Source organism: Salvelinus fontinalis, chromosome 40 (genome assembly GCF_029448725.1).
Source record: "Salvelinus fontinalis isolate EN_2023a chromosome 40, ASM2944872v1, whole genome shotgun sequence".
NCBI lineage: Eukaryota > Metazoa > Chordata > Actinopteri > Salmoniformes > Salmonidae > Salvelinus > Salvelinus fontinalis.
The window spans coordinates 6,818,723-6,843,893 of NC_074704.1; the positions used below are offsets into that span (position 1 = coordinate 6,818,723).

Consider the following 25,171-nt stretch of genomic DNA (forward strand, 5'->3'; position numbering starts at 1 on the left):
ATGATATCACAACATATATAGGCTGCTATGAGGACAGCAGGAGGAATGAATGATATCACAACATATATAGCCTGCTATGAGGACAGCAGGAGGAATGAATGGATATCACAACATATATAGGCTGCTATGAGTACAGCAGGAGGAATGAATGATGTCACAACATATATAGCCTGCTATGAGGACAGCAGGAGGAATGAATGGATATCACAACATATATAGCCTGCTATGAGGACAGCAGGAGGAATGAATGGATATCACAACATATATAGGCTGCTATGAGGACAGCAGGATGAATGAATGGATATCACAACATATATAGCCTGCTATGAGTACAGCAGGAGGAATGAATGATGTCACAACATATATAGGCTGCTATGAGGACAGCAGGAGGAATGAATGGATATCACAACATATATAGCCTGCTATGAGGACAACAGGAGGAATGAATGGATATCACAACATATATAGCCTGCTATGAGGACAGCAGGAGGAATGAATGGATATCACAACATATATAGGCTGCTATGAGGACAGCAGGAGGAATGAATGGATATCACAACATATATAGCCTGCTATGAGGACAGCAGGAGGAATGAATGGATATCACAACATATATAGCCTGCTATGAGTACAGCAGGAGGAATGAATGGATATCACAACATATAGAGCCTGCTATGAGGACAGCAGGATGAATGAATGGATATCACAACATATATAGGCTGCTATGAGGACACCAGGAGGAATTAATGGATATCACAACATATATAGCCTGCTGTGAGGACAGCAGGAGGAACGAACACATAAGCTCTAAAGCAGGTCACATCAGGGATATTGTCCCTGCGTATTGAAACAGGTAGGATCAGGGATATTGTCTCTGCGTATTGAAACAGGTTGGTATTGTGATGAAATGGAAGAGGAAAGACGATGTACCTGTGTAACTGCTGTGAATGTTGTATTGTCAATTTGTTGTCTGTTGTATTGAAACGGCACTTTAAACGTGTACGTGTACTGCAACGTTTCCCCATGGGGACAGTGAAGTCAGTAAAGTGAAGTATATCACCTCGGAGAGATACATTTTCTCCTCTATTGCCCTTTCTACCACAATATACAATGTGAAATATTGTGATTAGTATATCTGTATAATCACGTATTGTTCCCCTATTATACAGTCTGAACGTAGTGAAAAGTGGATCCTTTTTCGGGGTACATTTGAAACCCCATTGGAGCTCACAGGACTATTTATTCTCTCTTTTCTCATACCTTCTCTCTTTTCTCATACCTTCTCTCCTTTTCTCATACCTTCTCTCTTTTCTCATACCTTCTCTCTTTTCTCATACCTTCTGTCTTTTCTCATACCTTCTGTCTTTTCTCATACCTTCTGTCTTTTCTCATACCTTCTGTCTTTTCTCATACCTTCTGTCTTTTCTCATACCTTCTGTCTTTTCTCATACCTTCTGTCTTTTCTCATACCTTCTGTCTTTTCTCATACCTTCTCTCTTTTCTCATACCTTCTCTCTTTTCTCATACCTTCTCTCCTTGCTCATACCTTCTCTCTTTTCTCATACCTTCTGTCTTTTCTCATACCTTCTGTCTTTTCTCATACCTTCTGTCTTTTCTCATACCTTCTCTCTTTTCTCATACCTTCTGTCTTTTCTCATACCTTCTGTCTTTTCTCATACCTTCTCTCTTTTCTCATACCTTCTCTCCTTGCTCATACCTTCTCTCCTTTCTCATACCTTCTCTCCTTTCTCATACCTCTCCATCCAGAACTGACACCATTCAGCCAGCAGCAAACCACCCTGCATCCCACAGCTGGCTTGCTTCTGATGCTAAGCAGCGTTGGTCCTGGTCAGTCCCTGGATGGGAGACTAGCTCCTGCTGGAAGTGGTGTTGGAGGGCCAGTAGGAGGCAGCCTTTCCTCTGGTCTAAAAAAAAATCCCAATCCCCAGGGCAGTGATTGGGGACATTGCCCTGTGTAGGGTGCTGTCTTTTGGATGGGATGTTAAACGGGTGTCCTGACTCTCTGTGTTCACTAAAATATCCCATGGCACTTATCATAAGAGTAGGCGTGTTAACCCTGGTGTCCTGGCTAAATTCCCAATCTGGCCCTCATACCATCACGGTCACCTAATAATCCCCAGTTTACAATTAGCTCATTCATCCCTGTAACTATTCCACAGGTTGTTGCTGTAAATGAGAATGTGTTCTCATTCAACTTGCCTGATAAAATAAGGGATAAATAAATAAAAGCAGGCAATATTTTAGCTCTGGATATTCAAGATTAGTAACACTGTAAATGCAATTAGGAATGATGAATACATTGTCTTATAAACCAATGTGGGCTGGGCATTCTGAAGACGCTTAATAATACAATCAATCAAATCACATCTACCTTAAGTTTGTGTGTGAGATGAATTCAAACTCAAAGGCTGTCTGTGATGTTCCTGCATCATCATTCCTTAAATCACAGACAGTATTCAGAGCTGGTTACTTGTGGAATAGACACCAACTGGAATGCGGTTTTAACCAATCAGCATTCAGGATTAGACACACCCATTGTATAAAAGGGCATAACTGTCCTGAATCTCTAGTACATCTGTAGTTCTCTGAGTCTCAATAAAATACCAGAGGGGAAAACTCACTAGAATTCTGGATGATTTCATTTGTTTTTACGTCAGCAAGTAGAGAGTGAATTACATCTCATATGTAAATACAAACAAAGTAAGTCTGATGTTGACAAACAAACAGGATGAGACAAGCACAAGTAGCCATGAAACCAGGAAATCAACCAGAAGGTGGGAACCATTCTTTAATAACATTGGTGGACAGTGGACACTAATGAACAGAAAAACATTAGTTTAGGTGGGAGATGGTGCTGGTGACTGAAGCTCAAAGGAGGGTTAGGGTACGTTTATCATTAGCTGAGCCATAAAAAAGATGTCGTGTCTGTGACTATCATTAAATGTGAAGACTGCTTTTTTATCAAATAAATTCTCTATGTGTAATTATTATTACATTGATGATTAAACTAATCATGCACACTTTAATTAACTAGGAAGTCGGGGCACCACGGGAAATGTTTATAGAGTCTCTATTTCCCGAATCGACTCTTCAGATATTTTCATATCTTATCGAGTACAGTCTTGTATTAATGTATTATTATTACCTCATCACTTGTCATTATTGAACATCGCAAACCCATGGATGTCTGCACGAACCCTAGCATAAATTATGAATCAGCGATATACAAATTGGCTTAATTATTTATTTACCGACTAACTAAATAAGCACAGAAATACATAACAAACAGTAGATATTGGTTACTAACACAATGCATTGATAAGTCCCTAGTGGGCTAAACCGGTATGACGGCTTGGTAGACAATGGAAAGGGGTAGGGACAGATAAAAGAGTGGGAAAGACAAAATGGATTCACTACACAGTTGATAATTAATGAATTAAAATGCTAATCGTTTGCACATGAACCGCCGCTCCTTCGAGAATAATTGCAATGTATACATTTACGCCCATATGTCGTTGTTGTCTTCTCTGTTGGAATCCGGTCCGTCTGCTGGAGAGTCAGTTCATCAGAGTCTCTGGTTAACTTCCCCAGAAGTCACAATGTCTTTTGTGGTTGTAACTTCCTCAGTGGCTCTGGATAGTGTACAGTGGGTTAACTGCCTTGTTCAGGGGCAGAACGACAGATGTTTACATTGTCAGATCGGGGATTCAATCTAGCAACCTTTCGGTTAATGGCCCAACGCTCTATCCACTAGGCTACCACACCCCCTTGTGTGTTATTGCTTAAATAACATTGGTGGACAGTGGACAGTAATGACCAGAAAAAAACATTCGTTTAGGTGGGAGATGGTGCAGGTGACTGAAGCTCAAAGGAGGGTTAGGATACGTTTATCATTAGCTGAGCCATATACAGTCATAGAAACAGACAGCATATTTTTTTTATCCAGAGTCAATTACCTTCCTACAGAGAGTAAAGTCTAAAATCAACGACCCAGTTAAGTAATAGTCAGCATGTTTTTGTATTTATTGAATAACAGGGATTTAATGTGAGAGGTAAGTTGAAGATTGGTATGATTATGGAATGTTATGACGGTAAAAGTCTGGTTAATGTTTGTATAAAGATGAAAGTACACACAGTTCCGCTCATTGGGTTAGAGCATGGTGCTGGCCACAACAAGGTTAAAGGTTTAAAACCCGCTCGAACCAATTTCTCCTGCTCCTCTTCCTCCTCTCCTCTTCCATCTTCCCCCTCTCCTCTTCCATCTTCCTCCTCTCCTCTTCCATCTTCCTCCTCTCCTCCTGTCTCTCCTCTTCCATCTTCCTCGTCTCCTCTTCCGTCTTCCTCCTCTCCTCCTGTCTCTCCTCTTCCATCTTCCTTCTCTCCTCCTGTCTCTCCTCTTCTATCTTCCTCAACTCCTCCGCTCTCTTCATTTCCTCCTCTCTCCTCACCTCCTCTTCCCGTTTCCTGATCGCCTCCTCTTGTTTCTTCATTTCTTCCTCTTTTTTCTTCCTCTCCTCCTCTCTCTTCCTTTCCTCCTCCTCTTCGATCTTCCTCTGGACCTCCTGGTACATCTCATTGGTGTAGTGTTGTCCTCCATTCCTCGTCACCATCTCATCTATCTTCTTCAGCAGCTCTGGGACTTGGTCAGGGTTGGCGCTACTGTCACTGTCATTGATGACAGAGTAATATCCACCTCCACATTTGCTGATGAGATCCTGGAGGTTAACACTTTCTCCTACAAACTGCTCAACAGATTTTTTTCTCAGCTGGTCTCCTCCAGTGAACAGCACCATGGTGTACTTTGAGGCTTCTTCTCCAAAGTTCTCCTGGATCCACTTCACAGTGTTCTTCTCTTCAGGTGTGAACCTCCCCAGTCTGATCACCAACAGGAACACGTGGGGTCCTGGGACTGACATATAGAAGCACCTTTCTAGTTCACATTTCATTTTCTCTATAGTGACTGATGTGTCAAAGAGTCCTGGCGTGTCAATCACATCAATCTTCCTTCCATTCACCTCTCCACTCTGTTTTTCACACTGAGCAGTCACAGACTCAGGGGAGGAGTCTTCTTTAAACCCCTCCCCACCCAGGATGGTATTTCCTGTTGCGCTCTTCCCTGCTCCAGTCTTCCCCACCAGAACTATCCTCAGATGAGCTAGACCAGTTTCTGTGAATTAAAAAAAAGAACATAGAGGCACCATTATATGCTGAACAAATTATCAAGTAAAGTATTCAAATAATGTAATTTACAGTACATAGTAATGTTGATGATTATAACAACAAAAAATTTACTTACTCTGTCTCTCTCTCTCCTCCTCCTGTCTCCTCATCCTCTCCTCCTCCTGTCTCTCTCTCTCCTCTTCCTCCTGTCTCCTCATCCTCTCCTCCTCCTGAGAGAGAGAGAGAGAGAGAGAGAGAGAGAAAAGGTGGCACTAAAATGAGGAGTTGATCAGTTCTGTTGCTATAAGTGAATGTTACACATATAGAACGGGAGGCTTTGAATCAGAGTGTCTTGTACAGTACCAGTTTAAGGAGCACTTGATGGACAACGTCGTTTATTGATTGCTTGTGCCTCTCATATGTTCTCTCTGTCACAGTGAGGCAATCTGAATAATAAGCAAAAAGAGTTAACAACCAAATAGTCTCCTGTGACAGACCGCTGACATAAATGTCCAATCAGTATTTGGTCCTGGGATCCAATACGAACAACCAAACAACATACCAATGTATACAAAAAGGTTCATTATCATGATTAATGACACCTGTTACACATCAAGTTACAGGGCAAAGTATAAACAACCTTCCTGTAGTCTCACCCAGGAAATGGGGTCTATTAGAAGGCTGTTGGTCCCAGCAATTCACCATGAGGTCCACCATCTCCCCCAGCCCACTAGCCTGGTCCCTGTCCACTGCCTCCAGAGGGGGCCTGTCGCCCAAGGGGACCCGGAACCTCACCATACTGGACTGGAGATCTACAGGAGAGTGAATTAAGAGAACAAGAAAGTCTAAATAATAGTGAGAAGTGAGGGGTGAGATGGATGAGAGACGGAGAAGATGTGTTAATGTGTGTGTGTTAATGTGTGTGTTAATGTGTGTGTGCTTAACAGTGACACTACCACTTACGAGGGTTATCTGCATAATAGGGCTCTTTTCCAGTGAAGATGGACCACAGCAGTATGCCGTAACTGAGAGAAAAATAGAGAGAGTTATCGAATGCCCACGGTGCTTTCTGAGTGCTGTCTCTCTCTGTGTTGTACCTGTAGATGTCAGTGGTGCTTTCTGAGTGCTGTCTCTCTCTCTGTGCTGTACCTGTAGATGTCAGTGGTGCTTTCTGAGTGCTGTCTCTCTCTGTGGTGTACCTGTAGATGTCAGTGGTGCTTTCTGAGTGCTGTCTCTCTCTGTTGTACCTCTAGATGTCAGTGGTGCTTTCTGAGTGCTGTCTCTCTCTGTTGTACCTCTAGATGTCAGTGGTGCTTTCTGAGTGCTGTCTCTCTCTGTGTTGTACCTGTAGATGTCAGTGGTGCTTTCTGAGTGCTGTCTCTCTGTGTGTTGTACCTGTAGATGTCAGTGGTGCTTTCTGAGTGCTGTCTCTCTGTGTGTTGTACCTGTAGATGTCAGTGGTGCTTTCTGAGTGCTGTCTCTCTGTGTGTTGTACCTGTAGATGTCAGTGGTGCTTTCTGAGTGCTGTCTCTCTGTGTTGTACCTGTAGATGTCAGTGGTGCTTTCTGAGTGCTGTCTCTCTGTGTTGTACCTGTAGATGTCAGTGGTGCTTTCTGAGTGCTGTCTCTCTGTGGTGTACCTGTAGATGTCAGTGGTGCTTTCTGAGTGCTGTCTCTCTCTGTTGTACCTCTAGATGTCAGTGGTGCTTTCTGAGTGCTGTCTCTCTATGTTGTACCTGTAGATGTCAGTGGTGCTTTCTGAGTGCTGTCTCTCTCTGTGTTGTACCTGTAGATGTCAGTGGTGCTTTCTGAGTGCTGTCTCTCTGTGTGTTGTACCTGTAGATGTCAGTGGTGCTTTCTGAGTGCTGTCTCTCTGTGTTGTACCTGTAGATGTCAGTGGTGCTTTCTGAGTGCTGTCTCTCTGTGGTGTACCTGTAGATGTCAGTGGTGCTTTCTGAGTGCTGTCTCTCTCTGTGTTGTACCTGTAGATGTCAGTGGCTCGAGTTGGTTCATATGATGATTCAAAAGCCTCAGGGGGCATGTAGCTTAGAGTGCCTCCTTCTGTCCCAGGCTCCTCTCTGGGCGTCTTCAAAGCACTATGGGAGACTTCAGCAAGGCCAAAATCTGTAAGCTAGAGAGAGAGAGAGAGAGAAAGAGAGTGAGCGTGTGAGAAAGATAGAGAGAGAGAGAGATGGGCTTCACATAGACTAAAGAGAAATAGTCATGTTCAGTAAATATGTATACTGCCAGTTGGTAGTGATGACTGCACATAGTTCAGACGTATCTCACCACTAGTAGAGACTCAGGATCTTGGGACTTGCCTTTGCATTAAGGTTGTCATCCAGCAGCACGTTATTGGGCTTCAGGTCGCGATGCAGAAGTGGCTGAGGGAGGTTGTGAAGGAAGTTAATTCCCAGAGCGATCTGGTGGGCCAGGCGAAAGGCCAGGGGCCAGGGTGGGGGGCCAGAGAGGCTGGCCTGGAGGGTGGCCAGTGAACCTATCTTCATTAACTCCATCACAATACCCAGCTGGGTGGAGAGGCCTCTACCTGGAGATGGAGGGCACCCCTGGTACACCCCCAGAATCCTCACCACGTGGGGGCTCCCTCCCTTCTGCATATTTTTTACCTCCTTAAGCAGGGAAGTGCTAGAGCTGGAATGAGGTGTGTGTGTGTGTGTGTGTGGGGGCGGGGGGGGGGGGGGGGGGGGGGTGATAAAGACAGGGATTATTGTCCATGAGCCAGACCAACTAGTTATTGATCACATACTGCACACCCTTTAAGAAAGATTTGAGTCACAGCTATCCATCAGACTCATTTTCGGGAAAAGTTCAGGTTACATATTAGAATAACCTGTATAAATTGCTTTAAAAAAGAAACATACATTTTAACTTTGTTTGACAAGTGGTACTGAAAGGTCATGAAATTACCTTTCAAATGATATATAACATAACCCACTTTGAAAGGAGCAGCTACAACTATTGTTTAAAAATCAGCCATATTGTGCCATTGACATTAGAATGTTGGAAGCTCAGCCATAGAATTCCACGAAGAGGGGAAGCTATGTTTTTGGATTGTACACTTTGTCGATAGAGGCACCGCATTTCACACACACGGCTAGAACAGGGTTTAAAAAAAGATTTGTAGATACAGGGCCATCACAGGATTTACACAATAACCCGACAGAAGACTCATTCCGATATGACCGCCAAACAACTCAATGGGGTCTTATTGGATTCATTTTGAATGACCATACCTGTATGAAATATAATTGTAGTACGCCCAATAATGTCTTAAAATGTCCATAGTGATGTAGAACACACAACCACATGACCCAGATATATAAAGATGTCACATTATGATGTCACATTATGATGTCATATTATGACGTCACAGTATGCTGTCACATTATGCTGTCACATTAAGATGTCACACTATGACGTCACATTATGATGTCACATTATGATGTCACATTATCCACAGAATTGTGGTAACAAGGTGTCTTAAAAGCTGTACGAATTGATAACTTCTGAATATTTTCCTTCAAACATTTTAAAATGGATATGTACAAGTGAATAGTCATGGATGTGAGCTTATTCAAATGACATACAATGTTATCCTATCAACTGTTTTCATAAAAGGTGAAAGAAAAGAGCAGAAGCTCTGAATGATCCGTTCAGACTCCAGTTCTACCGACCTACAGGTTATGGAAAATGTGCTGCTTTAATATTTCACCAGTCGGTTTCCTCAAGTAGAAAGCCTGCACTTCTATGTAAAAAAAAACCCAACAACAACTAAAACACTTTAGTGAAAGCTACGGTAATGGACGCAATAACAACAACAAATATTAAATACTACAGTATACTACAAATAGCAAAAACACCACATTAATTACTATGGTATATACTACATTTTCTTTCACTACAGTGTTTATACTCTTAGAAAAAAAGGTGCTATCTAGAACCCTAAAATGGTGCTCTACCGACTGAGCTACACTGGACCAGTTTACCCCAGTATTTCACTGAGCTACACGGGACCAGTTTACCCCAGTATTTCACTGAGCTACACGGGACCAGTTTACCCCAGTATTTCACTGAGCTACACGGGACCAGTTTACCCCAGTATTTCACTGAGCTACACGGGACCAGTTTACCCCAGTATTTCACTGAGCTACACGGTACCAGTTTACCCCAGTATTTCACTGAGCTACACGGGACCAGTTTACCTCAGTATTACACTGAGCTACACGGGACCAGTTTACCCCAGTATTACACTGAGCTACACGGGACCAGTTTACCCCAGTATTTCACTGAGCTACACGGGACCAGTTTACCCCAGTATTACACTGAGCTACAAGGGACCAGTTTACCCCAGTATTTCACTGAGCTACACGGGACCAGTTTACCCTAGTATTTCACTGAGCTACACGGGACCAGTTTACCCCAGTATTGCACTGAGCTACACGGAACCAGTTTACCCCAGTATTTCACTGAGCTACACGGGACCAGTATACCCCAGTATTACACTGAGCTACAAGGGACCAGTTTACCCCAGTATTTCACTGAGCTACACGGGACCAGTTTACCCCAGTATTTCACTCAGCTACACGGGACCAGTTTACCCTAGTATTTCACTGAGCTACACGGGACCAGTTTACCCCAGTATTTCACTGAGCTACACGGGACCAGTTTACCCCAGTATTTCACTGAGCTACACGGGACCAGTTTACCCTAGTATTTCACTGAGCTACACGGGACCAGTTTACCCCAGTATTGCACTGAGCTACACGGAACCAGCAGTGACGATGACCGAAGAAGGTTGGGAGGTAATACAGGCGCCGTTTGATGGTGAGGTATTCCAGATCGAGAGAACAAAAGAACTTGACTTCTTGTACGTTACTACGGTGACTTAATCATGAAACAAACACCTTCTATTCTTTTCCCCCAGAGGGTTCTTTCTTCCTGTCCGTGTGATGGACGGAGAACCCCGCTGGCTGAATGGACGGGGACGGTATATCCGGAGAGAGCCATGATTACGTAAAACAGATTCCCTGATATCTTTCTGTACCCTAGGGGAAAATACTGTACCCTAACCGTAACCTCATTTCTAAGAGTGTAGATTCACCCCTTCCACATATTCTAGACTGACCCTTCAGCCCTGCGTCTACAGATGCTTTTTAAACCCTGTTCTAGCTGTGTGTGTGTGAAATGTGGTGCCTCTATCACCAAGGTTACAATACAAAAACCTAGCTTACTCTCTTCGTGGAATGCCAATGGTACAATTTTTGCAATGTTTTAATAGTTGTAGCTGGTATTTTCAAAGTAGGTTATATTACATATAAGTTGAAAGGTAATTTCATGATCTTTTAGAACTACTTGTATGAGGGTTTTTCTTGGTTAAAGCAATTTATACAGGTAATTCTGATGTGTACCCTAGAGGTCAAAGGTAACATTTCTGTTGACCTGAACATTCCGAAAATGTGTCTGACGGATAGCTGTGAATCTTAGCTTTCCAATGATGAGGGAATACGTGATCAGTAACTTCATGTATACTGGCATTGTTTGTCATAGGGTAAAATCCCTATGGGAAAAATGGATGGGATGGATGAATAAAAGAGTGATAACAGAGAAAAGCTCCCATTGCTACACTGCTATCACACATTTTCAAACTTGAGGGAATTAGACCTTCAACAAAAATCTCAGAGATATCGTCACCCCAAGTGAGCCGGTCCGACCCCCCTGGCTCATGAACTAGAGCAGGGGTGTCAAACGCATTCCATGGAGGGCCTAGTGTCTGCAGGTTTTTGTCCTTTCAATGAAGACCTAGACAACCAGGTGTGGGGAGTTCCTTACTAATTAGTGACCTTAATTCATAAATTACGTACAAGGGAGGAGTGAAAACCTACAGACACTCGGCCCTCTGTGGAATGAGTTTGACACGTGGACTAGAGCCTTAACGAATCCTTTACTTCCCCTAGTGGTACCTTGACGTAAATACATTTGACCTAAGATCAACAACAACAACAAAAATATTTAACAAAGACTGCAGGGGCAGCACTTTAAACCAGAAATAAATTACAGATTGCACCTTTAATCAAAATGGTTGACATCATTAACACACTACCGTTCAAAAGTTTGGGGTCACTTAGAAATGTCCTTGTTTTTGAAAGAAAAGCACATTTTTTGTCAGTTAAAATAACATCAAATTGATTAGAAATACAGTGCAGACATTGTTGGACAAATGGACAAAAAATGTGCTGTTCTTTCAAAAACAAGGACATTTCTAAGTGACCCCAAACTTTTGAACGGAACGGTAGTATATATTATTTTTTAAATGTAATTCAGTTCAATTAGTTTTCTTTCATATTGGCCAGGGCCCTTATTTAGAGATTGTGAATGCACCAGAGCAAACAGAATGAACAGATTGTCTTATGTACGGCTGTGGGATGGTCATATTTACCCATCATCATAATGCAGTAACTTGATGGCCACATCAAACCTCCACTTTATATGCCTGGCCTTGTGGATCTGTCCAAATCCCCCTCCACCGATCACTTCCCAGTCCTGCAGGCTGTCATTACCCATCAAGTCCAGTGCCGGGCTGCTGGGCAGTGGCAGCGCCATCTTTCATTCAAAAAAATATTTAAAAACACTGATGTTAAATACTTTAACTCAGACTTATCAAAATAGCATGAAAACATTTACAGTCAAGATATGGAGTTGATACAAAAAGTAGATAACAGACTATTGCAACAGTTATTTGGCCAAATTAGTTTGTTTATATATATATATATATATATATATATATATATATATATATATAGTTTAATTGTTTAGACTCTGTGTTGGGATTCGCATGCCAATAACCTGTGAAATGAACCTTTCGCTTCACTTCAGTATCATGTCCTAAAGGTCGTGTTAACCAGCTCAGCGGTTGCATTCATCAACCAATGGTTGAGTAGCATATCATCAACTGTGCCGTTGGGCACCAGACTGTTATAATATATGATGTGGTTAGCTGATATATAAAATAGCTATCCAGCCGTTGTAAGTTCTGGCACGTGTCAGTAAAGTCTGACCAATGGAACATGACCATAATTTATTTAATATATATATATATATATATATATATATATATATATAAAATTACATTCATATTGGGTGGGGGGGTTCTGAATTAATGTACATTTAGAAAATGCAAAAATATAGTTGTTTTAGACCGGCAAACTGTGGAAAGAGAGACATTATACAGCTGGTGGGAGTTGTAGTTCATGTTTGTAGTTCTAAATAAACAAATGTAACTTTTCGGCTTCGCGTTTCTTCTTGGCAGTCAAATACAGAGTTTCGAAACCCAGAGGTGCAAGACTAGACTTCCGGGAAAGATTGCGATACACACCAAACAGACCAGCCCGGGGTTTGGGGTTTCAGAAGTCAATTAGAGAAGTGAAAGATTCTTCCGAAGTTGTTAACTTTCTCGAAATCTAAAGGCACAACCTAGATTGGAGCCAATGTCTTAAGTAGTTGAACATGGTATTACTCCAACCTCTGAAAGTAAAAACGGACACGTTTTCATTTTCGAAAAAACTTTATATTGAAGTAGTGCCTTTGATTTGACGGTCCGCACATGCGCAGTTTGCCTTAGACTAGACTCATCAGTTTGAATAGCTTCATACTGTACGTCTTTGTCAAATACTTTGAAAACCGGCAAATAAAAGTAAATTCACCCGGAAACACTTACACATTTTAATATTTATCTTAATATGATCGCGTTTTCATGTCTTTGACAATGCAAACTTTTAGACTCATTTTTAGCGTACAAAATAAAAATACGGAAGTTACATTTCAGGATCTGACAGTTTCTTCGACGTAAATAATGTAAATGTTGTTCAATAGAAAATGTTATTAGCGATCATTATGAAACAACCACGTACCTGCATTTGGTGTGATTTGTTGAAACTGTTGGACAATCGTGTGCAAATCGATGTAGACTTCTTTGTTCAGTTTAGCGAAGCGTGAATTACTCACTGACAGTTTATTGGAAAAGAGTCTGGCTGCTCTGTCTGGGATTAGGGGGGATTTCCACTCTTATGCCATTTTCTATCACGTCATTTCTGGTGAAATATAATTCTTATAGGATTTACTGATTCTGTTACACATAAAGGCAACAACAATAACAACATTGTTGAGATTTGTAGTGACCTGATATTAGCCTTTAGCTGTTGGGTGGACAGTCCCTGGGTTCGTGCCCCATTTGGGGCTCACTATTTTTGTGTTCATAAATGATTCTTTGATCGTGTATATTTGGTTGATCTAGACATGCACAGTGCTTCGTAATTGTAAAACGTAGATTTTCAGCCTGCGCCTGATATTCTTAGAATTCATTCGTGTTGGGCCGGCCCGGTCTTATGGTTTGCGCATTATTATAGACTATGTTTTTGAGACCAACGCGTAGCCGTTGCTGCGGTGAGAGAGAGATCTATGATCTCGCTCCCTCTTTCTGCTCTAATAGACACGCAACTCTCATCTCTTATCGGTTGCACTTCATCATTTATACACTTATAGAATCATACCGCGGCAAGGTGCTGGAGGAGCTGCAGCACCCCTGATTCATTTAAATACATTTGCCGAAGTTATAAAATTACTGCTTTCTGTTCAGAAAGAAATTCAATTATTCTGAATACTACACCAGGAGTAGGTCTATAATTTAGCCACAGAGGAACAATAGCTTCTTTAAACAATAGACTAGCTGTGGATTGTGTTTGTGTAGCCCAATCATAAGGCATATAGACCTAACCCAGGAACGCGCTGCAAATCTGTCAGTAAACAGCATGCAGCCAGAACAAACCTTTCCCAGTATTTCAAATAGGCTACAATCGCAGGAAAACACAGGTTGGAAAGCAAATGTCTCCTGCTTAAAACAGAAGACTCTACTCTGACTGTAGGCTAACATAATATTGTAAAAACTTCCAAGTAGGCCTAATGAGCAAACATTGTTTTACAAAGTATTACAAAAGAGAGAGGCTTTTGGCAAGAGACTATTGGCCATCTCCAATGAGTGAGCTGTGCATCATTGAGTGAGTCAGTGAAAGTGGAAAGCTTTTCTAGCTCAGGAGGTTGGTGGCACCTTAAATTAGGGAGGACGGGTTTGTGTTAATGGCTGGAGCGGAATCAGTGGAACGTATCAAATACATCAAACACATGGTTTCCAGGTGTTTGTTGCCATTCCATTTGCTCCGTTCCAGACATTATTATGTGCCGTCCTCCCCTCAGCAGCCTCCACTGTTTTCTAGGACTATCATTTCCTCCTCATATTGTACAGTATGTCACACCTAGGCCTAGGTTATTGATATAGTCAAGACAAGTTTACTTTATTGACCTCAGTTTGCCAGTGTCAAAGTAGCCTGTCATTTAGATCTTTATGCGGAGAAAATATTCTGCTCGTCTCCAGCCATATAAAATGAGTTAGAATTGCATGAAATGTGTTCATAAAAGGCATTTCTTCCCGGACCAAAGTAAAAATGTATAAACGCCATGAGTGCAACTTCTGTAAGTGTAACTCTACTTTAATGCTTTATGCCACGATGCAAATGCTATGATGTGCATTGCTTTATTATAAAGGAAATATATTTTTTAATCTGTTCCATTACCTCAGAGCCCCTCAGGTCATTTTCTGTTCTGGCACCACCCGATGTACAACGTAAACACTGGTCATGTTCTGTTCTGGCACCACCCGATGTACAACTTAAACACTGGTCATGTTCTGTTCTGGCACCACCCAATGTACAACTTAAACACTGGTCATGTTCTGTTCTGGCACCACCCGATGTACAACTTAAACACTGGTCATGTTCTGTTCTGGCACCACCCAATGTACAACTTAAACACTGGTCATGTTCTGTTCTGGCACCACCCAATGTACAACTTAAACACTGGTCATGTTCTGTTCTGGCACCACCCGATGTCCAACTTAAACACTGGTCATGTTCTGTTCTGGCACCACCCGATGTCCAACTTAAACACTGGTCATGTTCTGTTCTGGCACCACCCAATGTACAACTTAAACACTGGTCATGTTCTGTTCTGGCACCACCCGATGTACAACTTAAACACTGGTCATGTTCTGTTCTGGCACCACCCGATGTCCAACTTAAACACTGGTCATGTTCTGTTCTGGCACCACCCGATGTCCAACTTAAACACTGGTCATGTTCTGTTCTGGCACCACCCGATGTCCAACTTAAACACTGGTCATGTTCTGTTCTGGCACCACCCGATGTACAACTTAAACACTGGTCATGTTCTGTTCTGGCACCACCCGATGTACAACTTAAACACCGGTCATGTTCTGTTCTGGCACCACCCGATGTCCAACTTAAACACTGGTCATGTTCTGTTCTGGCACCACCCGATGTACAACTTAAACACTGGTCATGTTCTGTTCTGGCACCACCCAATGTACAACTTAAACACTGGTCATGTTCTGTTCTGGCACCACCCGATGTACAACTTAAACACTGGTCATGTTCTGTTCTGGCACCACCCGATGTACAACTTAAACACCGGTCATGTTCTGTTCTGGCACCACCCGATGTACAACTTAAACACTGGTCATGTTCTGTTCTGGCACCACCCGATGTACAACTTAAACACTGGTCATGTTCTGTTCTGGCACCACCCGATGTACAACTTAAACACTGGTCATGTTCTGTTCTGGCACCACCCGATGTCCAACTTAAACACTGGTCATGTTCTGTTCTGGCACCACCCGATGTACAACTTAAACACTGGTCATGTTCTGTTCTGGCACCACCCGATGTACAACTTAAACACCGGTCATGTTCTGTTCTGGCACCACCCGATGTACAACTTAAACACCGGTCATGTTCTGTTCTGGCACCACCCGATGTCCAACTTAAACACTGGTCATGTTCTGTTCTGGCACCACCCGATGTACAACTTAAACACCGGTCATGTTGTTGTTATTGTTGTTGTTACTGTACAAGTGATGGTTTTACAGGATAGAGGCGTATCATTGGCCTGGCCATAACTCCTGTCACACAATATCTGAATACTTTGAATAATTTAATTTAAGTTAAAGGTCGGGTGAAAACACACCGAAATGCCTTTCACGTCATCCACTTTTTACAAAACCAATCGTTGTTTGCTTGAAATGACGTGGAAACAACGTTGATGCAACCAGTGGGTTGAATCAGGATTATCTGATCATGTGTTTTTGGTGAACTAGTCATCAATTCTGGTTAATGTTATTTTTAAGGATTTTACAGGGTAGGATAAAGGCCTTTAATTCAGTGGCCTGGCCTGTAACTCTCGTCACACAATATCTGAATACTTGGTCAGATGAAAATCAGGGAAAGATATTTCTGGATGAATCTCTGTTTTAATCCCTTCATGACTAACAGGGTCAGACCCATATCAGGACTGACTTCACAGAAGTGGGTTAGCACTGGTGATGAATATGAGAGATCCATCTCTCTTTAAAAAAATAATCAATATATTCTCTGTTTCTTTTCTCTCTTTATTTGGATTTTATTCTCTTCCAAATTATTCATAATTAAAGTTTCATAATTGCATCAAGAAACATGATCCATCACCAAAATCCTTCCATGTATATACATCAGAATAGGTCCGTTTTGTGTTTTTGACCTATGAAGGGGGCCTGATAGAAATGGATAGGGGAAATCAAGGTGTGGGATTGTCCACATACTGTATCCTTTAAAAGAGTAAGGTGAAACTACAGTACAACTTTAATACAGGTCATAATGGTTGTCCTAGGATCAGATTACCCTGACTAAATACTAACCAAACCATTCAAGAGTAAGGTGGAACTACAGTACAGCTTTAATACAGGTCCTAATGGCTGTCCTAGGATCAGATTACCCTGACTAAATACTAACCACACCGTTAAAGAACTAAATCATAGCAGATATATAGGGGCCAATATGAAATGTAGTATGTTGCTTTATGATGAGTCACTCACACACTGTAGGTCTCTGAATCACAGGAGTACTCTGTGCAGCTCTGGCCAGCTTCTCTTTGTAGTAAGTCAGCAGTTGTCTCTGGACTCTTTCTCCCATGATCCTTTGCTGATACTCCTCTGGGTTCTCCCCCAGTGAAACTGGCTGGTGAGGTGGGAAATGTAGTCATTGGAGTTTTGTTCTGCTATGTAACATTCTCCACATTGGAGTTTGGCCTGAGCAAGGCACTACAACAGGATATTTAGTGATCTTTAGTATTGTTTAATATAAGGAAATAAGCAAGTCAAGGAAAGTTCAGAACTTACTCTGGTGAACGTCCATCTCAGCTCAGCCGGGGAAAAGGAGACTCTCACAACAAGTAATGTTATCACACCACACTGAGGAAGTTATGGAAAACACTATTACTGACGTGGTTTTAGTGATCTGCGCTGTATGGCTATCCCCTGTCCATTCTTATAGAACTGTGTGTGTGTGTGTGTGTGTGTGTGTGTGTGTGTGTGTGTGTGTGTGTGTGTGTGTGTGTGTGTGTGTGTGTGTGTGTGTGTGTGTGTGTGTGTAAATCAGCAAGCCGTGCAGCAAGTCAACTAAACACTCACCTAATATTCCTATTGCTGTGTGCTCCAGTCCTTCTCTCTCTCAGGTGAACCAACACTTGTAGGCTACACACATTCTAGACTGGTGCCGTAGTAAGTATGTGAGGTCACCCTCCCTCCCTCCTGGGTCTCTTACCTCAAAGAATCTAAACGTTGTATTATCTCAAATTACCTGTGCCAGTTGTCAAGACAACACCAGATAAAAACCTGTAAGGACACACCCCTCTAATGCTCCAGAGTGAGTTAATATACCATGTGACTACAGATCTCTCTAACAGAATGATATTAATATACCATTTGACTACAGGTCTCCCTAACAGAATGATATTAATATACCATGTGACTACAGATCTCTCTAACAGAATGACATTAATATACCATGTCACTACAGGTCTCTCTAACGGAATGATATTAATATACCATGTGACTACAGATCTCTAACAGAATTATATTAATAGACCATGTCACTACAGATCTCTCTAACAGAATGGTATTAATATATCATGTGACTACAGATCTCTCTAACAAATACAAGAGGAGATAGTGAGTACATGAGAAAAGCAACAAAGTGAAAATAACGTTCTATTGGACATCCCTTCATTTTAGAACAAAAACTGTGACTGAAGGGGACTTCCAGGTTGGTGGAGTCATAACTGTACTGTTTGTGTTTTTATCCTGTGTTAGTAATGGGTTGTATCTGTCACTTAGCAGTAGGTTGGTGTAGTGATAACTGTACTATTTGTGTTATTGTCCTGTGTTAATAATGGTTTGTATCTGTCACTAAGCAGTAGGTTGGTGTAGTGATAACTGTACTGTTTGTGTTATTGTCCTGTGTTAATAATGGTTTGTATCTGTCACTAAGCAGTAGTGAACTATGAATGGGGGTGGTGCCTCTCATCTTGGTTTCAGGTCAGGGAAAATGAAACTTAAATCTTCACCATCACAATATCATCAACTGAGGCAGCAGAGACAAACGAGACAAAGTAACGGGTAGGTGTTGAATGGTTTAGTATGATTCATTTTTTTTAAAAATGGTACCAGTTACTTTAGATGAGTCCCGTCACATACCATCGTGCTTGTGAGAATCTCCCCTTGCCATAGTGGAGTCATATTAGTTTGTAGTCCAAACCATTCAGACGCTACAGACAGAAGTTGGCACATCGGCGGTACAGACTTCAGGCGAGTCTGGTAACACTTGTGGGGGTCGTAGAGCAAAACGAAGAACATCGTTTGTAAGCCAAACCGTTCGGACGCTACAGCCGTTTTAGTGAGAAGACCGATTTTCGCGATGCCTCATGGTCTGGTCTGACAAACATCGCTGTATCTCGGCCACCTTCCTCCACCGCAGATGCAGAAATCCGATATAGCCGGATTTGGTAGATTGAGAAGCAGTGGAAAACAGAAAGGAAAATGCTGCACACTTTTCCATGAGTTTGCCTACAACTCCAGCGCCTGCGGAAAGTGCTTGGACGTGCGTATGTTCTTCCGTTTTGAGTTTGAGAAGCAGCCCATACAAAACAACACACACAGTATCTTTAACTTAAACTGAAGGATTTTAATGGGGATTTTTAAATTATTTTTACTTTGATTGAAGCAAGGATGAATCAATAGACTCGTTGTTTATTGTGAAACAGTCTGTTCTGTTTAAATCTGTTATTGTGTTCTATGTTTATTCTGTTCCATATTTATTATCTTCTGTCCTGTGTTTATTCTGTTCTATGTTAATTATGTTCTGTGTTTATTATGTTCTATGTTTATTCTTCTCTATGATCTATGTTTATTCTGTTCTATTTTCTGTGTTTATTATGTTCTATGTTCTATGTGTATTCTTCTCTGATCTATGTTTATTTTGTTCTATGTTTTATGTTTATTCTGTTCTGTTTTCTATGTTTACTCTGTTCTATGTTCATTGTTTAACTAGTAAACAACCTCACTTCGTTGTCTAATTTCTGTGCTTTATTGTAGACACCCTCTTCATTGAGTTGAATTGAGTTCAGGATCAACAACAGAGGAAAAGTACAACAACATGACGACTTCAGGTGAGTGCTTTACCGTGATTAAAACCCAAACTTCCCTATCCTATAGGAGAGGACAGTTCAGTAGTGATGCTGTACTATTGTAGTGTAACAGCTTCCCTATCATGGAGGAGAGGACAGTTTAGTAGTGATGCTGTACTATTGTAGTGTAACAGCTTCCCTATCCTATAGGAGAGGACAGTTCTGTAGTGATGCTGTACTATTGCAGTGTAACAGCTTCCCTATCATATAGGAGAGGATAGTTCAGTAGTGATGCTGTACTATTGTAGTGTAACAGCTTCCCTATCATATAGGAGAGGACAGTTCAGTAGTGATGCTGTACTATTGCAGTGTAACAGAATGGGGAACATAGAACTGACAGAGATGCCAAAGGAAAAGATAACCACTTGTTTTGTTTTTATTCTTTCAAGAATCATTAAATGACAGATCTGCTGAATAATGTAAAATACAGCAGATTCTAAATGATTAATACTCGGTGTGTATGTGTGTCACAGCTCCTGATAAGCCAGATTGTGGGCCGATGGTGATTACTGTTGGATTGTTGACGTTGGTCATTGGAATCGCTGTTGGAGTGAAACTGAAGGAGGCCACAGACCAGTTCATTCAGCAACATAAATGGAAGCTCATTGCCTTTGTCCCTGTTTTATTTTTTGCTTCTATCATGCTGCTTCTTTCTGTCATGGTGCTTCTGAACTTGAAGAAACAGGAAGTATAGAGGGATACTGAAGCATGGCTCCTACAATTAGCAAACACTTCTCAGTCAGTCACACACAAGTATTGAATGAATGACTGATTTGTACGTTGTTATGTACATTTGTTACACATAGCAGTAAAATACTTTTCCAAAAATGCATGTGTCCATTGTTGATGAAAAGGTGGCGGCAGGTAACCTAGCTGTTGAGATTGTTGGGCCAGTAACTGAAAGGTTGCTGGTTTGAATCCCCAACCCGACTAGGTGAAAAATCTGCCGATGTGCCCTTGAGCAAGGCACCTAATTCCTCCTGCAAGTCGCTCTGGATAAGAACATCTGCTAAATGACTGAACTGTAAACAACATTTGGAAAAAGTGATTCATAGTTGGCTAGATGTATTTGTCTAAGATTGTATTTGTCATCCCATTTTAATGTGAAGAAGATCCCTTTCCATCTCTGGCCATCTGTGTACTCGTACTTTTCTTGTACTTTGTCACTATGTGTGATTTATAGTTGTAAGTGCCTTATAGATCAGTTGAACATAGACTTAGTATGTTTTCTAACCACTCAGTTGAATGCATGTTTCTCTTCAACTCATTTGTTTCTGGTCATCAACATGTCAGTATCTCCAGGGCTCATTGAAACAAATAAAGCAGATTTTAACTAACGTGGTCTATTATTTTAGATATTGACCTTTAAACTTCGACCCAGTGACTAAAGAGATGTAGTAAAAAAAAGCATTTCAATTCTAAAAACACAAATACAAGTATAACAGTATCATGTAGAGTGTGTATCATAGTTTAAACACAATAAACACACGTTGCATTATTCTGACAAGACAAACTCATAGTTGATGATTTGTTAGCACACACACTAGGTTATTTGTTTCAGGAAACAGAAATATACTTGAAAAGTTGTAAATGAAACAAAGAAAATAAACATACAAGGAAGGTTGAGGACTGGTTTGAAAGATGATCCAGTCCCATCAACTACAGCAGATGGCATCATATACAATGCCTTGGGAAAGGATTCAGACCCCTTGACCTTCTCCACATTTTGTTAGGTTACAGACTTATTCTAAAATTGATTGAATTGTTTTTTCCCTCATGAATCTAATCTCATGAATCTACACACAATTATTTTTTGCTAATTTATTGATAATAAAAAACGGAAATATCACCTTTACATAAGAATTAACCAATTACAGCCTTGAGTCTTCTATAATGTGACACTACAAGCTTGGCACACCTGTATTTGGGGAGTTTATCCCATTTTTCTCTGCAGATCCCCATTTTCCCATGCTTCACCGTAGGGATGGTGCCAGTTTTCCTCCAGAAGTGAGGCTTGGCAATCAGGCCAGAGAATCTTGTTTCTCATGGTCTGAGAGTCTTAAGGGGTCTTTTGGTAAACTCCAAGTGGTCACTCTACCATAAAGGCCTGATTGGTGGAGTACTATAGAGATGGTTGTCCTTCTGGAAGGTTCTCCCATCTCTACAGAAGAGCTCTAGAGCTCTGTCAGAGTGACCATTGGATTCTTGGTCACCTCCTTGACCAAGGCCCTTTTCCACTGATTGCTCATTTTGGTCTGGCTGCCAGCTCTAGGAAGAGTCTTGGTGTTTCCAAACTTTTTCCATTTAAGACCTGTTTTCGCTTTGTCTTTATGGGGTATTGTGATGTCATCGTGGGGTATTGTGTGTAGATTGCTGAGGACATGTTTTTATTTAATCCATTTTAGAATAAGTCTGTAACGTAACAAAATGTGGAAAAGTCAAGGGGTCTGAATACTTTCCGAATGCACTGTACCTGTGTAAAAGTCAGTTTAGCTTACAAAACACTTGCTTAGCAACCGGACACCAACACAAAAATGAGGTAAATGTTCCAATATTTGCATAACCCTTGTGATTTAAGGGCATCGATGAGGGTTATTGAATCAAGATCAAATCCTCTGTTCTCTTCCAGCTCATTAATGATAGAATGTTCATATGTGAAGGTTACTGAAAGGCCAGTGTGTTTGGCAATGACACAGATTATAAGCCGGCCTCCTTCAGCTCTCTTGTCTGCCTCACAGATACCTAGGTGAAGTTGACTTTCAGAAGGATGTTTGTGTTGTGGAGGTACATGTGGGTTTCTTCCCAAAAGGCACCCTATTCCCTTTATAGTGCACTAGGGTCCTGGTAGAAAGTAGTGAACTAGGGTCCAGGTAGAAAGTAGTGCACTAGGGTCCAGGTAGAAAGTAGTGCACTAGGGTCCTGGTAGAAAGTAGTGCACTAGGGTCCTGGTAGAAAGTAGTGCACTAGGGTCCTGGTAGAAAGTAGTGCAGTATTAAGGGAATATGGTGCCATTTATGACTCATCCTACATGTGTCACGATCGTGTTGACATGAACGAGAGGACCAAGGCGCAACATGATTTGGATACATCTTCTTTTTAATAACGACGAAGATGAACACGACACACTATTACAACACTAACGAAAAACAACAAACGATCGTGAAAACTTCAAACGTAAGTGCACACACAAACTACTTACGTTGAACTATACATATACACAAACAATGACCCACAAACAGCTAAAGCCTATGGCAGCCTTAAATATGGCTCCCAATTAGAGACAACCGAAATCAGCTGTCTCTAATTGAGAACCCATTCCGGCCACCATAGACTTTCCTAGAACTACACCCAACATAGACACAGCTAGACACATACACTCAACACCAAACCATAAACTACACCAAACACCCCCTCTACCATATAATACCCCAAAATACACACATACCCCATGTCACACCCTGATCTAACTAAAATAATAAATAAAACAAATAATACTAAGGCCAGGGCGTGACATAACCCCCCCCTTAAGGCGCGAACTCCGGACGCACCAACACATAGTCTAGGGGAGGGTCTGGGTGGGCTTCCTTCCACGGCGGCGGCTCCGGCACTGGTCGTGGTCCCCACCCCACCATAGTCATAAGGGGCAGCACCGGGATAAAGGGCAGCACCGGGATAAGGGCCAGCACCGGGATAAGGGGTAGCACCGGGATAAGGGGCAGCACCAGGATAAGGGGCAGCACCAGGATAAGGGGCAGCACCAGGATAATGGGCAGATCCTGGCTGGACGGCTCATGGCTGGCTGACAGATCTGGCTGCTCATGGCTGGCTGACGGATCTGGCTGCTCATGGCTGGCTGACGGATCTGGCTGCTCATGGCTGGCTGACGGATCTGGCTGCTCATGGCTGGCTGACGGGCCTGGCTGCTCATGGCTGGCTGACGGATCTGGCTGCTCATGGCTGGCTGACGGATCTGGCTGCTCATGGCTAGCTGACGGATCTGGCTGCTCATGGCTGGCTGAAGGATCTGGCTGCTCATGGCTAGCTGACGGATCTGGCTGCTCATGGCTAGCTGACGGATCTGGCTGCTCAAGGCTAGCTGACGGGTCTGGCTGCTCATGGCTAGCTGACGGATCTGGCTGCTCATGGCTAGCTGACTGATCTGGCTGCTCATGGCTGGCTGACTGATCTGGCAGATCCTGTCTAGTTGGCGGCTCTGGCAGATCCTATCTGGTTGGCGGCTCTGGCAGATCCTGTCTGGTTGGCGGCTCTGGCAGATCCTGTCTGGTTGGCGGTTCTGGCAGATCCTGTCTGACGTACGGCTCTAGCGGCTCCTGTCTGGCTGGCGGCTCTAGCGGCTCCTGTCTGGCGGACGGCTCAGTAGGCTCATGGCAGACGGGCGGCTTTGCAGGCTCATGGCAGACGGGCGGCTTTGCAGGCTCATGGCAGACGGATGGCTCAGATGGCGCTGGGGAGACGGATGGCTCAGATGGCGCTGGGGAGACGGATGGCTCAGATGGCGCTGGGGAGACGGATGGCTCAGATGACGCCTGGCAGACGAGCAGTTCAGGCATCGCTGTGCAGACGGCAGACTCCTGCCGGCTGAGGCGCACTGTAGGCCTGGTGCGTGGTGCCGGGACTGGTGGCACCGGGCTAAAGGCACGCACTTTCAGGCTAGTGCGGGGAGAAGGAACAGGGCATACTGGACCCTGGGGACGCACATTAGGCCTAGTGCGTGGGGCCGGAACTGGTGGTACCGGACTGGGGACACGCATCTCAGGGCTAATGCGGGGAGCAGCAACAGGATGCACAGGACTCTGGAAACGCACAAGATGCTTAGTGCGTGGTGCCGGAATTGGTGGTACCGGGCTGGAGACACGCACCATAGGACGAGTGCGTGGAGGAGGAACAGGGCTCTGGAGACACACTGGAAGCCTGTTACGTGGTGTAGGCACTGGTGGAACTGAACTGGGGCGGGGAGGTGGCGCCGGAAATACCGGACCGTGCAGGCGTATTGGCTCCCTTGAGCATTGAGCCTGACCAACCTTACCTGGTTGAATGCTCCCCGTTGCCCGACCAGTGCGGGGAGGTGGAATAACCCGCACCGGGCTATGTAGGCGAACCGGGGACACCATGCGTAAGGCTGGTGCCATGTAAACCGGCCCGAGGAGACGCACTGGTGGCCAGATATGTAGGGCCGGCTTCATGACATCCGGCTCAATACTTAATCTAGCCCTGCCAGTGCGGGGAGGTGGAATAACCCGCACCGGGCTATGCACACGTACAGGAGACACCGTGCGCTCTACTGCGTAACACGGTGTCTGCCCGTACTCTCGCTCTCCACGGTAATT

General features: G+C 42.9%; 1 protein-coding gene and 1 long non-coding RNA gene across 5 annotated transcripts; one reads left to right on the forward strand and one right to left on the reverse strand.

Annotated features, from left to right (window-relative positions):
- Positions 1 to 4,020: 4,020 nt before the first annotated feature.
- Positions 4,021 to 17,351, reverse strand: LOC129839457 (uncharacterized). Of its 3 annotated transcripts, none has more exons than XM_055906935.1 (9): positions 17,176 to 17,351; positions 11,638 to 11,801; positions 7,502 to 7,832; positions 7,163 to 7,311; positions 6,145 to 6,206; positions 5,838 to 5,993; positions 5,545 to 5,627; positions 5,318 to 5,411; positions 4,021 to 5,188 (listed from the first exon to the last, which is right to left on the reverse strand). In XM_055906935.1, exons 2-9 carry the CDS (start codon positions 11,799 to 11,801, stop codon positions 4,200 to 4,202), a joined length of 2,028 nt encoding a protein of 675 aa, XP_055762910.1. In that variant the 5' UTR covers positions 17,176 to 17,351; the 3' UTR covers positions 4,021 to 4,199. The 3 variants fall into 3 exon arrangements, with proteins under 3 accessions (XP_055762910.1, XP_055762911.1, XP_055762909.1); XM_055906936.1 differs by lacking the exon at positions 17,176 to 17,351 and adding an exon at positions 13,109 to 13,268 and having other exon boundaries at positions 5,318 to 5,363; XM_055906934.1 differs by lacking the exon at positions 17,176 to 17,351 and adding an exon at positions 13,109 to 13,265.
- Positions 17,352 to 18,656: 1,305 nt separating this feature from the next.
- On the forward strand, positions 18,657 to 21,160 carry LOC129839458 (uncharacterized). Of its 2 annotated transcripts, none has more exons than XR_008757027.1 (3): positions 18,657 to 18,756; positions 19,732 to 19,805; positions 20,297 to 21,160. It is a non-coding gene; the product is annotated as an uncharacterized LOC129839458 (long non-coding RNA). The 2 variants fall into 2 exon arrangements; XR_008757028.1 differs by lacking the exon at positions 18,657 to 18,756 and adding an exon at positions 18,824 to 19,237.
- Positions 21,161 to 25,171: the final 4,011 nt, after the last annotated feature.